The following is a 15728-nucleotide window of genomic DNA, read 5'->3' as shown; positions in this document are numbered from 1 at the left end:
GTTCCAGGCCCTAGCCACCCTGACTGTGAAGTAGCGCCTCCTAATATCTAATCTAAACTTACCCTCCGCCAGCTTGTGACCGTTATTCCTGGTCACTCCTGGCAGCGCACGGGGGAACAGGGACTCCCCCAATACCTGCTGATCCCCCCTGACCAGTTTGTAGCAGGCCACAAGGTCCCCCCTTAACCTTCTCTTGTGGAGGCTAAACAGGTTCAGGTCCCGTAGCCTCTCCTCATAAGGCCTGCCCTGCTGACCCCTGATCATACGAGTGACCCTCCTCTGAACTCTTTCCATATCGTCCACGTCCCTCTTGAAGTGTGGCGCCCAGAACTGGACGCAGTACTCCAGCTGCGGCCTGACCAGTGCCGCATAGAGGGGGAGGATCACCTCCCTGGACCTGCTCAAGATGCATCTGTGGATGCATGACAGGGTACGGTTGGCCTTCTTGACTGCCTCCCCACACTGCTGGCCCACGTTCATCGTGGAGTCAATGACGACTCCAAGATCCTTTTCCGTCTCCGTGCTGGCAAGAGGGGAGTTCCCCAACCTGTAAGTGTGGTGCCGGTTCTTCCTCCCCATGTGCAACACCTTGCACTTATCAGTGTTAAACCCCATCCTATTCTCATCCGCCCACCGTTGCAACCTGTCAAGGTCAGCTTGTAGCCTATTGCACCCTTCTAGTGCACCCACATCCCCCCACATCTTAGTGTCATCAGCAAACTTGAACAGGGTGCTTTCTACCCCCTCATCCAAGTCACTGATGAAGATGTTGAACAGTGCGGGCCCGAGGACCGAGCCCTGCGGAACCCCACTGCCCACGTCCTTCCAGGTCGAGAAGAACCCATCCACTACCACCCTCTGGGTGCGGCCCTCCAACCAGTTGGTGACCCATTTGACCGTGTGGGCATCGACACCACAGTCTCCCAGCTTTTTGATGAGGACAGGGTGAGAGACAGTGTCGAAAGCCTTCCGGAAGTCAAGAAAGACTACATCCACAGCAACCCCTGCGTCTAATGATTTGGTGACCTGATCGTAAAAGGCCACCAGGTTGGTCTGACAAGACCTGCCACTGATGAACCCATGTTGGTTGCCCCTGAGCATGCATTCCCCCGCAAGGCCCTCCTGGATGTGTGCCAGGATAATTTTTTCAAAGAGCTTACCTGGGATTGAGGTAAGACTAACTGGCCTGTAATTTCCCGGGTCCTCTTTTTTTCCCTTTTTGAAGATAGGGACCACATTGGCCCTCTTCCAGTCCTCCGGCACCTCACCAGAGCACCACGAGTGCTCATAGAGCCGCGCCAGGGGTCCCGCAACGACCTCGGCCAGTTCCTGTAGAACCCTAGGGTGAAGATCGTCCGGACCAGCAGACTTGAACACGTCCAGCCTCTCCAGAAGTACCCTAACTAACTCCTCGCTAACCCCTGGCCCAGGCGTGTCTCTCCCGGGGCCTGAGGGGGGCCCAGCAGGGAGGTGGCTGAACTGGTCCCTACTTAGGAAGACAGAGGCAAAGAAATCGTTAAATATGTTAGCTTTGTCATCTGGCGTGATGACTAAGTTGCCCATCGTGTCCTGCAGGGGCCCCACATTACCCGGGACCCTCTTTTTACCCCCTATGTATTTGAAGAAGGACTTCTTATTGTCCTTAATCCGGGAAGCTAGTCCTATCTCCATCTCTGCCTTGGCCCTCCTGACTGCCCCCCTACATCCTCGGGCGACTGTAACATAGTCCTTCTTGGTGATGACCCCATCCCTCCATTGGGTGTATGCCTCCCTTTTAGCAAGGAGACATTCCCGGATGCTCTTAGTGAGCCATGGGGGTTTATGTGCCCTCCTGCTCCCTTTGACCCTTCTTGGGATTACCTCCCTTTGGGCATGGAGGATCGTCTCCTTAAGGAGCAACCACTCACCTTCGACATCTGATTCCCTTCCCCTCTGGGTCCTCAGCGCTTCCCCAACAATCCTCCTTAGCTTGTTGAAGTCAGCCCTCCTAAAGTCTAGGGCTGTTGCCTTGCTGCAGCCCTTTGCCACCTTACGCTGGATGGTGAATTCCAGCAAGCGATGATCACTGTCTCCCAGGTGGCCCATCACCCGCAGCCCCCAAGATATTGGAGTTACCTTAAATTCAGGGTAGTCTTGGATTCAGGTAAATACAGCAATACCAAGCAAGGAAATATCTCTGGTCAACAGTGACTGTACTGCTGCTATTACTTACAGGCACTTAAGTCACTACCTGTGATGACAGCGGTGCCCAGAAGTGCACTAGTTGTTAGCTCTCTTATTCTGCAGCTTGCTCCGATTCCGAATAACACATTATCAAGTTTTCAGGGGAATATAGTCTCACATACTGCCCTAAGCTTCCATAAATTCATTCATGTTTCATTGTTTCAGGCTAATAACAAAAGACAAGGGTAAAGAGGAACAATACTGGAAAAGTCAGTATTTGACAGTAACTGGAATTTTTGAAGACAATAACATAGATGAAAACATGGAAATATCTGTACCAAAACTAAGTAAATAAAGACGACAAATTAAATTCAGTGATAAAAAAAATCAAAATAATCCACACTGGAAAGAAAAAAGGTACTCAAAGATATTGTGGACTCTTAAATTAACTGAATTAGCCAAGTTACTCAGAAATCTGATAGCAGCATTCTTGTGGAAAGTTCAATGCAAACCCCTACTTAATGTGTAGTGAGGGTTTAAAAAAAAAAAAAAGCAAAACATTAAGAGGTTTAATGGATGGAGTAAAAGATACTAAAAAAAAATTATGCTGAAAAATAAATATATGGTTTGTCACTACCTGAAACACTATATTGACCATCCTATCTGACAAAATATCTGAAAGAGATAGAAGGGGGCACGTGATCACTGAAAATTAGTGGCATGAAGAGATCTGCACATGAGGGATCAAAAAAACAGCTGGAACCAGAGATGGAGAAGACATAAATAAGAAACATGAGTAGTACCAGGCAACCATCGATCTTTCTGGAGGTCACCAGGAACATCGATGAATATGCTTAGGCAGGCATACAGAAGAGCTGAGGTTGCCAAAACCTTCCACTTCCCTGCCACTTAAACCACTGAGCCAGAATCCAAAGGCCAGACTGAGTCCAGACATCTCAGCGGCTGTAGTTATATCCGCATCCAGAAGTCAAACTTGGGTCTCCCATGTGGTAGAAAAGGATTCTACCGCTGAACCACAACCACGAGTTAAGAAACATAAAATAAACTATAAATTATTGAAAGGAATACAAAATGTAAGACACTTAAATTTAGGGTATAGGCAGTGTACACTTAAAGTATGTCAAAAGAATGTGGGTTTTAAAGTGCTTTTAAGATGTATGGTAATAGAAGCAGACAGACATACAGTCCTCTTTCACTGAAACCTCTATTTTTTATTTTTTTTTTTAAAGAGACTAGATGTAGGGGTAGGCAATATTTTTTGGCCAGAGTGTAGAAAAAAACAAAGTCTAACTTGGAATTGCCGGACCCTGGAGCAGCTGTTTGCAGCCTCCCGGCAGCAGCCAGCCCATGGAGCCTGGTCTGCATGCAGCAGGGCTTGCCGCCTCCCAGCCACCTGCTGGGAGCAGCCTGGGCTCTGTGGCTGGCAGCAGCTGCTTAGAGTTCAGGCTGTCGGTGGTGTGCCAAGCAAAATGGTCTTGCATGCCATGCTCGGCACATGTGCCAGTGGTTGCTGACCCCTGGTACAGGAACAACACTGCTTAACCACTAGATAACTGGAGACCACAAATCCCCACAGCCTTTTCAGCCATGATTCAAATTTGTTCCTCAGGTTTCCAAAACTTTTTTGGCCTTTGCACTTCTGGGAATGTAGAGCACGTCAGGAAGACTGGTCAGATTCGGTTTGATTTCATTCCAGAGGCAGAAAAGAATGGATATCTTTCACCTTTTGACCTTGTAGGCAGCATTGAGTAAGCAGTGCTGGCACTATCAGCGTCAAGGCAGAGTCCTCTAGCACCTGACCATGCCTGCCACTGAGCATCTTCACCAGCTGCTTTGACAAAGCATGACATCTCAGAGTTCAATGGGCTCTGACATGGAAAAGGTACTTCCTAGAACCGTGTGCTGAGCTGGGTACAATAATAAAATGCCAGAGGAAGAAAGTAAAAAAATGTCCAAAAGGACAACCTTCTGTGAGTTCTGCAGACTATCTACTGCTGCTTCTAAATCACAAAGACAAATGAAGACAAATAGTTGATTGCACTGGGGATATAAGATGAGTGGCATCAGAACTTCAGGATAAGCAGGATGACAAAAGACAGTCAGAACTGACCACCTGAGCACCTATTAGAGCGCTGCTGAATGTGAATCAGCAGGTGGCAGCAATCATTTGAAGATTAGCAATCCATAATAGCCTCCTTTGACTCTCCAAACCATGAGAAGACATCATTAGATGTGTCCATGTGCAGTTTCTGAAATGCACCAGGGACAGGTACATGTACACATACAGCTCAGAGCACACAAACAGCCAGGGATACCTGCAGCAGGGCACTGTGGACCACTGGGAAGAAATTCACACATATGACTACTGGATGGTCAGAGAAGCTCCACAATGCCTCCAGGAACTCAAAGACTTGTCCCCTTGATGACATGGGGTTTTGAAGTGGATGATATGAGGTTTTTGAGGAGAACCTTTATGTCATAGCACTTGTAAGACCTCACAACTGCTCAGAACACCCTAAGTTACCACCGTACTCCACTTCAGAGAGTTGTGAGCAGGGAGGTAGGGGGGAAGATCTCCTTCCCCACTACTATAACCTGCTGTTCTACCTTCCTGCTATGGTAAGATTGAATCCTGTGATAGTAATATTCCTTGGATGCCCAACTGTGTGTTTTATGTGCTGAATAAGATAGCACTGCATGTTTCCAGCAGTACTGTTCAGTTGTTGTGGCAAGGGAAACTGTGGCTGCAAAGAGAAAGAAAACATTTGCTCTTCACTGTCTTTATGTGGTCCCTCTCATTTTCAGGAGGTGACATGTTTTTTTCCCTCCTCAGGTACCCAATCAGAAAACAGTTGCCTCCGTCTTTACTTGCAAGCAAACTTTACTGGAGCTGGGCAGGGGGGTACAGGGCAAACAGGGGGAAGGCATTGCATGGGGTACTGTAGGAAACTGCCACCCTACCCACCACTCCCCAAATGTCTGTATAAGCAATGGGGGAGGAGCAAAAGGAGATGCACATCAGTTCCTTGAACTGCCAATCAGTAGCATACAGCGAGTCTCCTGCACCCAGGGCCCAATGCTTGCATTTGCGCGCGCACACACACACACACACACACACCCATCTGTGGCCAATTAAAACTTGAAGTAGCGCTGGGGACCAAGTTCCCCATGGAGGGCCCAGCCAGTGCCCCCTGCCCGCTGTCAATACGGCACTGCTGCCAAAACGCCCTCATTGGAATAGGGAATCCAATGACAGCTGAGAGTAGGCTGTCTGGATGTCACTTTATCAGGTCTTCAGTTTCAGAGAACAGTTATTCATCAAGTCAAGAGTGCTTGGTCATGTGGGAATTCTCTCTAGTTGACTCTAGGCTGGAAAATGAGACAATGCAAAACAGACAGTCACTTGATCCTTACCTTTCTCTATGTTGCTGGAGTTGTCTGGTCCCAACTGCTGATGTATCCCCTGCTGTGGGGGACTGAAACTACAGCAGGGACCCTTCCTTCTTCTCAACAACACTGTCATCAAGTAACTCTGGGTAAGCCTCTGATCAGTGACAAAGCAGTGTTCTATAGAATCAGCCCAAGTGAGGCCATACAATAGTTCTTCAAAGAAAAATACATGTTGTCCACCAGGTGCACGCAACCTGGTTGGCAACCCAGGTCCTCTCATACTGGGACTTAAAGACCTTGGCCTTCACCCAGTACTGATGCCAGTAATGGCTACGACTGATCTGCCACCTCCACTCTGATCCATTCATACCTGGCTACGCTCCTATGGCTTTTGGCAAAGGAACTGTTGAGTGCTCCCTCTGCTTAGTTGGAGAGGTGATCAAGGACCTCCAGGAGTGTTTCATGGACTCCAATATCATGAAACAATGTTCATTTGGACACGAGAGTATACACTGCTCTCAAGCAGTCCTGTGCAGGAGCACAGAAAATAAGAATGATGAGAGAGAAAGAAAATATGACCCAAGTACAGATTGAAAGAATTATGTTCATTTAGAAAAGAAAAGATAAAAAAGGGACTTAACAGATTTCCAATATGTTAAAAGACAGTATGAAAAGGATAGAGATCCACATCCACTGAGGGCAAGACAAATTGTAATTGGCTTACTTTGTAGCAAAGATTTAAGACAGATATTAAAAAAAACTCTCTTATTGTAAAAATAGCTAAGCACATGAATAAGCTAGATAGGGAGGCTGCGAAACCCCCTTCGAGGAAGGTTTTTAAGAACAGGTTGTTAAGCAAACATCTTTCAGAGGTTGTCTAGCTTTACTTATCCCTCAGATCAGATGACTAGCACAGGTGACCTCTTCAGGTGCATTCCTGCTCTACATTTCTGTAAATTCCTGTGTTCTAAATGCAAACAGACCAATGTATTCAAAAATATTTTGTTTAATTATTTTAACAAATGAAGTAGTTGCTATTTCTTTTCACGGAATTTTTAAACTAAACCAATGTGAGAAATGTAAAAAGCAAGCTATTTCATGAAAGCCATAAAACACTTACTAGCAGATGCAGGCCCCACTCATATTCCTACCAGCATCCAAAAGGATTACTGTTGGTTTCAGTCAAGGCAAAACATTTTGTTCTCAACAGGATTTACACTATCATTCATACAAGGTCCTGTCAGCACTGGCTAAGGAAACTGCATTAGCACCTTTCTGGCAAGACCCATCAACTTTAAATGTAGCCAATTCTAAAGAATTCAAACTAGCTCCAGTGATACTACCTTTCCCTATAAAGAAAGGACATAAAAATTAGTCATATATTTGCATTTTAATGTGTTCTTTCATCTGTGTGAAAGCCAAGAAGGGTAATAGATAACTTACACATTATGGAAAACAGTGACACTGCCTGCACAGGGTTCTGACAAATGCAGAGAAACTTAAGTATATTTATAAGATTCTAGAAAAATATTTTTAACTGAAATACTACTAAATAGGAAAAAGCAGACAAGAGATAAGCCAATGATATCCCTTCAAACAATATTTTCTAGAGAAGTATTAACGCAGGACCAAACTCCACTTCATAAGACATACAAAAGTATGCATACACATGCATGCCCAACGCAAGAATAACTCCAGTGAAAGAATACTCAGCTAAGATCCTTTATTTATTTGTAACAGGTGAAGAAATAAGTTTTGCCCACCATCATCACAGTAGAACAGGCAGACGGTTCAGGATTCCCCGTCCCTTCCTCCATTCCCCACCATTACTTGCAGGTTTCTAGAGACCTCTGCCTTTCCAACAGAAGCATCCTTTCCATGCCAGCTTAAGGCTTCTCTGCTCTATGTTTTAGCAACTTGATTATAGAAGCCTTGGCTGCCTCATGTGAGCAGAAAGCTCCATTAAAGATGGTGTAGGTTCATTCAAAAGAGTAACCTAACAAAAGTCAATGAAGGACTCATCTGATGCAAGGACAAAGCTTATGCACTTATACAGTACACCAACTCTGCCCCACAAAGTCTACCTTTTTAAACAGGTGTCTTTTGTTTAACAAGCATGATTTGGATTTTCTGATTATTGCTGAAATGCACAATGGGCACCAAGCATAGCTCTGGCAAAGCAACAGGCATTTGGAGAAAAGACAGGATCAAGGAAACGCTTTATATAAAAGAATCAGAAATCTATGTAAAAGTCAGAAACACCAATAACAGAACTGAAATGAATGGCCAAAGAAATCCTTGGCCACCTCTCAAAAGTTCACCTTTGCTCCTTCTTTACAGCCCTCCTTCACTCCTTGAAATGACTCTTTTCATTCACATGTGGAGTTATATACAAGCCACTGGTCTACCCATTATTTAGCTCAAACTGTGTCAGTTTCTTTCCCAGCCTAAGGAAAAGCACTCAATGCCCAAAAGGTCTTTCACAACTACTACACACTGGTTCTATGAAAGATAGCACACAGAAAAATCCTTGACTTTCACACTTGTAATAATGTTTCTTGAGACATTCAAGAAACATTATCCTGTTCTGTCAAACTAGTTAAAATGGCCTCAAATGATTCATTTTTTATTAAAGCAAGTAATATAATTGTCTTTAACCAGATTTCAAACTCCAGCCACTCCAAAGGTGGTCTACTTTCATAAGTTGACTAGCTGAAGAAAAGAACATGCAGATACAGCCCAACGGATAACTTCATGTGCTCTATAAAGGCACTAGTTTGGGGGGTGGGTTTCAGTATTTATTTCTGGATTTTTCTTAATTGGGTTTTTACATTAGAGATGGGAATCTCCATGGCTAGAGTCTACAAAGTGAGGAAGAAATAGGTTTTGGATTATATATCCCAGATACCCAGAAAGTAAAACATGATTATATTAGAGGAGAAATTACATTTATTCAAATTGTTAAATAAATGTTAACACAATCCTTCAAAGATTCAACAAATATTCCTCTTCAATTAAGGTCCCCAGCTATATGAGTCACTAAGGAGGTCTCCCAACATAAGATAAAATACACATGCTGGATACCTCTAAAGAAAAACGTTACACGAGGAGAATTTTAAGCTTTCTTCTTACAAAAGGAGGAAGCATAACGTGGCACAAATTCAAATTTCTGGCGTTCATACATCACCTTTAAAGGCCCTGCCAACCTTTTATCTTGACCATTTTCTACACAGTAACACTGCTTTTTAGGCGGGGAGATGCACAACTTTCAGAAGAGAATACCCAAAACACTTATTTTTAAGATATGAAAAGAATTTGCTGAGGAAAGTGGTAAATTTTCCCAGGCAGCCTATAGGAAGAATTTAAGCCTCAAGCTGGTTCCTTATTAGGTTTTCAAATGTTCAGTGTAAAGAAAATCCCTATTCACCATATTTCCTGCATTCTGTACAGATTGTAAGTGAATCCTTTATTTTAATGACACTATAATATTTTCCTTTACACTCCCCATGCATCCTTTGCTTTTTGACAAAAGATACCTACATATTTTTTCTGCATTAGTCCTGTTAACTTAAAATCATACATTCAAGTTTCCCCTCCAGAGGGAATTACTTCATGCTTATTGATACTGAATTTACCCTGCCATTGAGTTATCCTTTCCTAAGCGAGATGCAGAAGCATGTTAATTGAGGAGTTCAAACTGCACAGGGTTAAAATGTTGCACCTATACGTGAATTACCATTTTACTTCACATACATGAACAAGCCCTTTTATCCCCTGAACAGGCAGAATTTCACCTTAGAGTGGTTTCCCAGGTATCAATATTTTTCCTTAATATTCACAGTTAAACTTACAATCAAACTTTCAAATAATTACTTTAGCTCAGTCTCAAAAACATTAGCAACCATCAATTGTGAACAAACCATTTAAAGCCCAGGTTGGATGCATATTTTTAATAAATTCATAATGTAAAAAGCAAATCCCTAGTCATACATATCACAAGATGATCAAAAATGCTGGCTTTGCTACTGTTTCTTTATAAGACATACCCAAGTTAGAAATAGCAAGAATGTTCTTAACGGGTGGAAACCGAGACCAATTAGCAAAATGGACTGAGTAAGCCTATATACAGTACCTACCCATTGCCTACCTAGCTCAAATCAGTGCTCACTCCTTCAATAATCCTTCACGTCTATCAGTACAAAGAAATATCAACCTGCTGAAGTTTTACTAATTAAACAAAAGAAAATGCTACACTTCAACTTTCACGTTTAAGGGACAAGTTTAAATAATGTGATATTCTAGGGTCATACATACATTTTCATACCAAAGCTTTTGAGCTTCAAAGGTCCATTCTTCAAAGAAATCCTCTTAAATTACTACACAGACACTGCATATATCCTTCTATAATATCAATGCAGTCAAAGGTCATGCTGATCCAGGCAAATGATGCCTATTAATCAATTCAGTTCACTAGTTCCCTAAAGATCTTTTAAAAAAAGAGAAGTGAAATGAACGCAGACTATCCACCATGGAGAAACTGATAAAAATGTGACTGATTCACAGAGTGACTGGCTTGAACATTGGGGGGGGGGGGGGGGGGAAAGCACTTAAAACTACTCATGTGAAAAGTTGTGTGCAAACTATCCTAATCTTACTGTTTTCACAAGAAAAATTATTGTTTGTGAGTGTGACTAAGATACATGGCTGACTAAAGAATCATGCTGAAAAGATCAGGTATTCTAAACTGGTTTTTGAATAGAAGGACAGATATCGCAGTCCCACAAGTCTTCCAAAGCTGCTGAAGAGCATACACGGGAGGAATATGCATTAGTACTTAATAAAAGCTGAATAACCCTTCAGAGAAGAGCTCCTCCATTCTCAGCTGATACAATGACCAAAAGCCAACGGAGGCTAGAGCCATATCAACTACTCTTCCAAATACATAGAAAACTCTTCTTTCTATTCCTCTCAACCTTAGCTTCAGAAAAAATTAAAAAGGATTCAACTGCTTGAAATACAGAAAACGATGCTTTCAAATCATTAGACATTTCGCTCACTATAGAAAAAAGTAAATCTTTCATGTTCCGTATTCACACACCTTGCAGCTTCCTCGCCAGCCTTCTGTTTTATCACCCTGTGATCGCAGGTAACAATGGAAAATTTTCACTTGGGTTTCAAACACCCAGGAGAAGATGCACGGTGGACTAGAAGGCATCCCTAAAAACGCACCCGCCCTCATAGATGTAATGCCTCTCAAATCACCAAGGCTATTAAAATTAAAAATGGCTGTGCCCAAAGATCCCACCAGCAAGCACGCACAGCTCTGCTGGCAATACGAACACACCATAAGAAAAAAGAAAAAGAAAAAACCTGTGTCACACATCACCAAGGGCGAGGCTTTCAGAATATAAAGCCTGCATTTCCTCCCCCCCAATGACAAGAAAAAGCCATTCAGCCAACAACAGACAAGGTAAAATAAAGCCCAGCTGAGGGGTGGGTCCAGGTAGACAATGAAGCCTGTTTTCTCTGCCAAGGGGGTCTGCAGCTGAGCACTTGAGGGCGTGGGAGCATGTGGTGCGGACAGGGGGATGCTGTAGCAGGGCCCCCTGCCTCACTGAACCCCTGGGGAACCCCACGCCCTTCCCCATCCCAAAATTTCTAGTTGCCCGCGCCCACGGGCTACTTACCAGCCGCAATGCCGAGCAGCGCCGTGGCACTGGAGAGCCAGAGCAGCAGCAAGAGGCGCCGCAGTGAGGCCGGCATCCCGGGGGCAGAGGTAGGAGGCACCGCAGGAAGACGAAAACGCGGATCGATGCAGCTGGCGGAGGGTCCCCTCCCCGTCTCCGGGTAGGGCTGGGGGCGCTTCACGCGCCCGGCTGGCAGGGCAAATGGCAGCCACCACGAGCCGCCTGCCTTGCTGCTTCCACCCGCATGGCTACAGCGCCGGCTTCTCCCGCAGCCCCGAGCCTCAGCCTGTCAGCCCGAGCCCGCGAGGCGGCGGCGGCTCCGTTGGCGGCCTTGCGACGCGCCCCGCCCCCCCCCGCGGCAGCTCTGCAGGGTCCGGGGTCGGCGCTGCATCCCCCCCGGCCCGAGCTCCGTGCGCGGCCCCTCAGGCGCCGGCCCGGCCCCGCGGCGGCATCGCGGCCCGGCAGCCGCGCGGGAAGGAGCGGGCGCGGTGCGGCGGGTCGCGGGCAGCGCCAGGCCCGTGGCCCTGCCCCGCCTCCTCCGTCGGCGACTGCCCCCGCTCAGCCCCGCCGCATCGCCCAAAGCCGCAGGGGAGGGAAACGGGTCGGGGGGAGGGAGCCGCGGGCGTCGCCCCTCTCACGGGGCCGCTCCGGGCCCGGCCCAGACACAAAGGGGAGCAGCGGGGAACTGCCTGTCTGAGCGCAACGGCCGCAGGGCCCCGCCCCTGGCCCGCCGGGTCTCGTGCCGCGCCCTCCCGCGAACGCCGCCGGATCATAGAGGTGGCCTCCAGGTGGGTAGAGAAGGGCTACGTCGAGTGGCACCGCCCCTTTCTTTCCCCTCCCCCTCCCAGTGCCTATGCCTGTGCGCAGGAATTTTGCGTGCGACGCCCGCACCTCCATGTTGGGGACAATCGCGCGGTTGCCAGACCGCGGCCTAGGCGGGAGCTGCGTGGGAGGGCGCCTAGACAGCGTGGGAGGGCGCCCGCCGCGCCTTAAGAGAGTCTTATGGAAAAGCGCGGCTGCTTTTCCCAGCGGAGCTGCTGCCTGGAGCGGAATCTGATCATGATCGTGTCGGGCGATGGTCACACGTGCATTGTTACTACAGGGGGAGGGAGAGGGTGTGGGGAGCCCCCGCCAAACCGCCGCCGGAAAATCCCCTCCGGCCGCGGGGAGAAAGGAAGAGCCAGGCTGGGTTTCTTCAGAAGCCAAGCCCCCAGGGAAAGGTGTTACTTAAAATCTCCTGTTCCTCGCCCATCCCCACGAGCACAGATAGAGCAACACCTCTTGCTCGGCCCCTTGCGCTAGTGCTTCTCACCCAGGGGGTCACAGAACCCTGGGGTGCCCAGAGATCCTTTCAAGGGTGCCATCATGCTGTGTCACATTAGTGCTGGCGTACAGACAGGGTTTGCAAGATCAACCCAGAAACTTCAGCTAGGAACCTGTGGTATCACCACCACTGCTCTGCTGTGGGCTTCCTGAGATCTTTGCAACAGAAGAATTGCTCTCACATTTTTCTGTAGTCACAAAACAGATGAAAACCAAGTGCTGGCATTTTCTGAGGGATGCCTCAAGCTGGTCCGGGGGTGTTCCAAGTCTAAACATGTTGAGAACCACTGCCTTAAACATTGCCTCAGCTTTCAGACTTTTACTGCTGGCCTCCACTACCTTTGAAGACCTCCCCTTCTCCTTATCTGGGAACAGCAGTGTTTCTTGTCACATTCCCACTGCCAATGCTCATTTCTTAGTATTCTGTTTCTTAGTCCTGTTTCCCTTGAAGGGGGGTTCACAAGAGGAAGTTAAACTGTTCTCAGTGGTGGAGATGACAGAACAAGGAGCAACAATCTCAAGTTGCGGTAAGAGAAGTTTAGGTTGGATATTAGGAAAAAAAAATCTCACTAGAAGGGTAGTAAAACGGTGGAACAGGTTACCCAGAGAGATGGTGGAGACTCCATCCTTGGAGGTTTTTAAGACCTGACTAGACAAAGCTTTGGCTGGGATGATATTGAAGTGGGGCCGGTTGTGCTTTGACCAGGGGGTTGGACTAGATGACCTCCAGAGGTCCTTTCCAGCCCTCATTTTCTATGATTCTTCCTTGCTACTCCATCTCTGCATTAATGATCTTCCCTGCACAGTTCACTGCATTGGCACTGCTTTTTGGTCACTTAAAAATATTTCCATGATGCGTAGAAGTCAAGAGTATGATTTGAAAATAAAAAAGCCAAGGCAAACTTCTTTTGTTTTTTCCTATCTCTGCACATTCCTGTGTACTCTGGTTACAATTCTTTTTTTGTCTGTGGTGTAGTGCTGCCCTTTCAACTCCAAATTAACTAATCGTCACATTATTTCATAGTTTTCACCATTAATAGTAAAAAGAACATTAAGTGTGCTATATACATTTATTTCACATTATATGTGCATTTAGAAATAATTAAATTAAATCATAGATATGAAGGAAATTCAGACAGAGTCCAGTTTTCAGATGAAACCAGTGTACTCCCATATTTTTGGGACAAGCAACAGATCAAGCAGACAGGCAGCAGAAAAAACCCCCCACAAGAGTGTTCCACAGAAACCACCAGCCAAACCAGTGCCACGCTAAAGATACAGATCATCTTATTGTGCATACCTGAAAAGAATAACAGTTTCTGGTGCAATTTCTAGTAGAACTGGGATTGAAATGTAGAGGTCTAAGTTAAAATTAGACCTCTACATTAGACCTAAATTAAATTTGACAGGGAATGGTACAAAAAGCCCCTTGAAAATATACAGTGCACAGGTAAGACCTCGCTGTAATTGTTTTAACACCTGTCCAGTCTCAAGATTTATGTAACATACACTGAGGCCAAAATATGTGGAGTTAAAAAATGGATTAAAGCCATTTTTGCCCTCCAGCCATTTCTATTTCATGTCCAAGGATGTCGGAACTGAGAAATATAGATCCCCAGCCCAATCTAATACCTTAAGTCTTACAAAAATATTCTTAAGCAAAAATGCTGCTGCTTTGCTGCATGTACGAATTTAGAGTTGAATCCCCTGATTTTAGTGATAATAAGTTTGTAACTATTTCTTTTCACTACTCATACCCCACAGAACCCAGCAGAGATAAGACTGGATCTGGCTGATGTTAATCAACAGAATGGTTATTGAGGGAAGTTGTGGCATCTCCACCACTAGAAGTTTTTAAGAGCAGGTCAAACCAGTGATTCTCAGCCAGTGCACCATGACACACTGGGTTGCCTTAAGATCCTTTTAAAAGTGTTGCAGAGTGCCAGGCAATGTCCATGCTGCTAAGCTTGCACACGATTCACGAGATATTCACAGAGATTTCAAATAGGAATTCATAGTGTTAAAAATATTTTGATCCATTGTGGTCTGAATTCTTTGCAACAGAAAAAACCTGCTCTATTATTTTTCTGTAGTCAGAAAAACAAGTGAAAACTAAGAGCTACATTTTCTGAGCGGTATATTGTGTCTAGTGAGGGGTGTCTTGAATCTAAAAAAGTTGAGAACCACTGGTTTAGACAAATGTAGCTGATCTGCCTCAGAAAGGGATGATCCTGCCTTGTGTGGGAAGTTGGACTAGATGACCTCCTGGGGTCCCTTATACCCATTTTTCCAGTTCTAAGCTCCAATTTTCTTTGTTGGCAAGACACATGCCAACAACATAGGCTGATTTTCCTACTTCAAGCTTGCATGGCTGACAATTAGAAAAAAAATTCAATTTTTACTTCTCAGCTGACCATCTCCAATATTCTCTCTCACTTTCACACAAACAAAACCTGAGCTTGTCATCTTATTGTCACTTTTCAGAGTGATAACCACACATTAACCACAAAAGCGTCCTTCCTCTTATTTCAACTGCTAAGAAATAACCTAAAAAAGCAGTTTTATCTTCAAGAAAGGGGAAAAATATAAACTATTTTAAAGCGACAAAAATGCTATCTTCTTTTTTAGTTTAGCAAAGGCACCTAACTACACAGCACGCCTTTCACCCAACTATACCAACCTGTAAAACAGCAGATAGCTTCATTCTGTTCACTAAAACAATTAACTCAGTTTTATGGTTTACATAGCACATTTGTTGCTTAGATAGTTAAAAATATAGATAATGTATATTGAAAAAGTAGGTCCTGAACCTGGTGCTATTCAAGTAAATCACAAAAATGTCATTGATTTTAAGGGTTGCAGGATTGAGCCACTGATTACTACACAGAGTTCTTACCCATAAGCAACTGTATAAACAATGTTTCTGGCCTGGAATGTTTATTTTTCCTGTGATTTTGTGTCTAATCTTCAGGAAAAAATAAAGTAGAGGGGGTTTATGTTGTTTAGTTTCATTTTGGGGGGGGGGGTTAATAAAGAATAAATATTGTTTTATGCAATGAAAAGCATCAGTTTAACCAAACTGACAGGAGGCCTGGAACAGATGTTTAAGACAGGACTGCCCTGGTGAAAACAGGACATATGGTC

The 15728-nt window shown here is 45.1% G+C and overlaps 1 protein-coding gene across 2 annotated transcripts in view; it reads right to left on the bottom strand.

Annotated features, from left to right (window-relative positions):
- Positions 1-11962, bottom strand: part of BMPR2 (bone morphogenetic protein receptor type 2) — a 197104-nt gene extending 185142 nt beyond the window's left edge. Inside the window, exon 1 of one of the 2 annotated variants that reach the window (XM_090044768.1) lies at positions 11262-11962. In XM_090044768.1, coding sequence (XP_089900894.1) covers positions 11262-11337 — 76 coding nt within the window. In that variant the 5' untranslated portion in view covers positions 11338-11962. The remainder of the gene's footprint in view (positions 1-11261) is intronic. The other variant, XM_090044767.1, reaches the window with a different exon arrangement.
- Between the last annotated feature and the right edge of the window lie 3766 nt (positions 11963-15728).

The sequence above is a fragment of the Crocodylus siamensis genome, chromosome 4, assembly GCF_052110815.1.
Source record: "Crocodylus siamensis isolate JL-2025a chromosome 4, ASM5211081v1, whole genome shotgun sequence".
In the NCBI taxonomy this organism is placed as follows: domain Eukaryota; kingdom Metazoa; phylum Chordata; order Crocodylia; family Crocodylidae; genus Crocodylus; species Crocodylus siamensis.
This window is presented reverse-complemented; position numbering and strand designations above follow the sequence as displayed.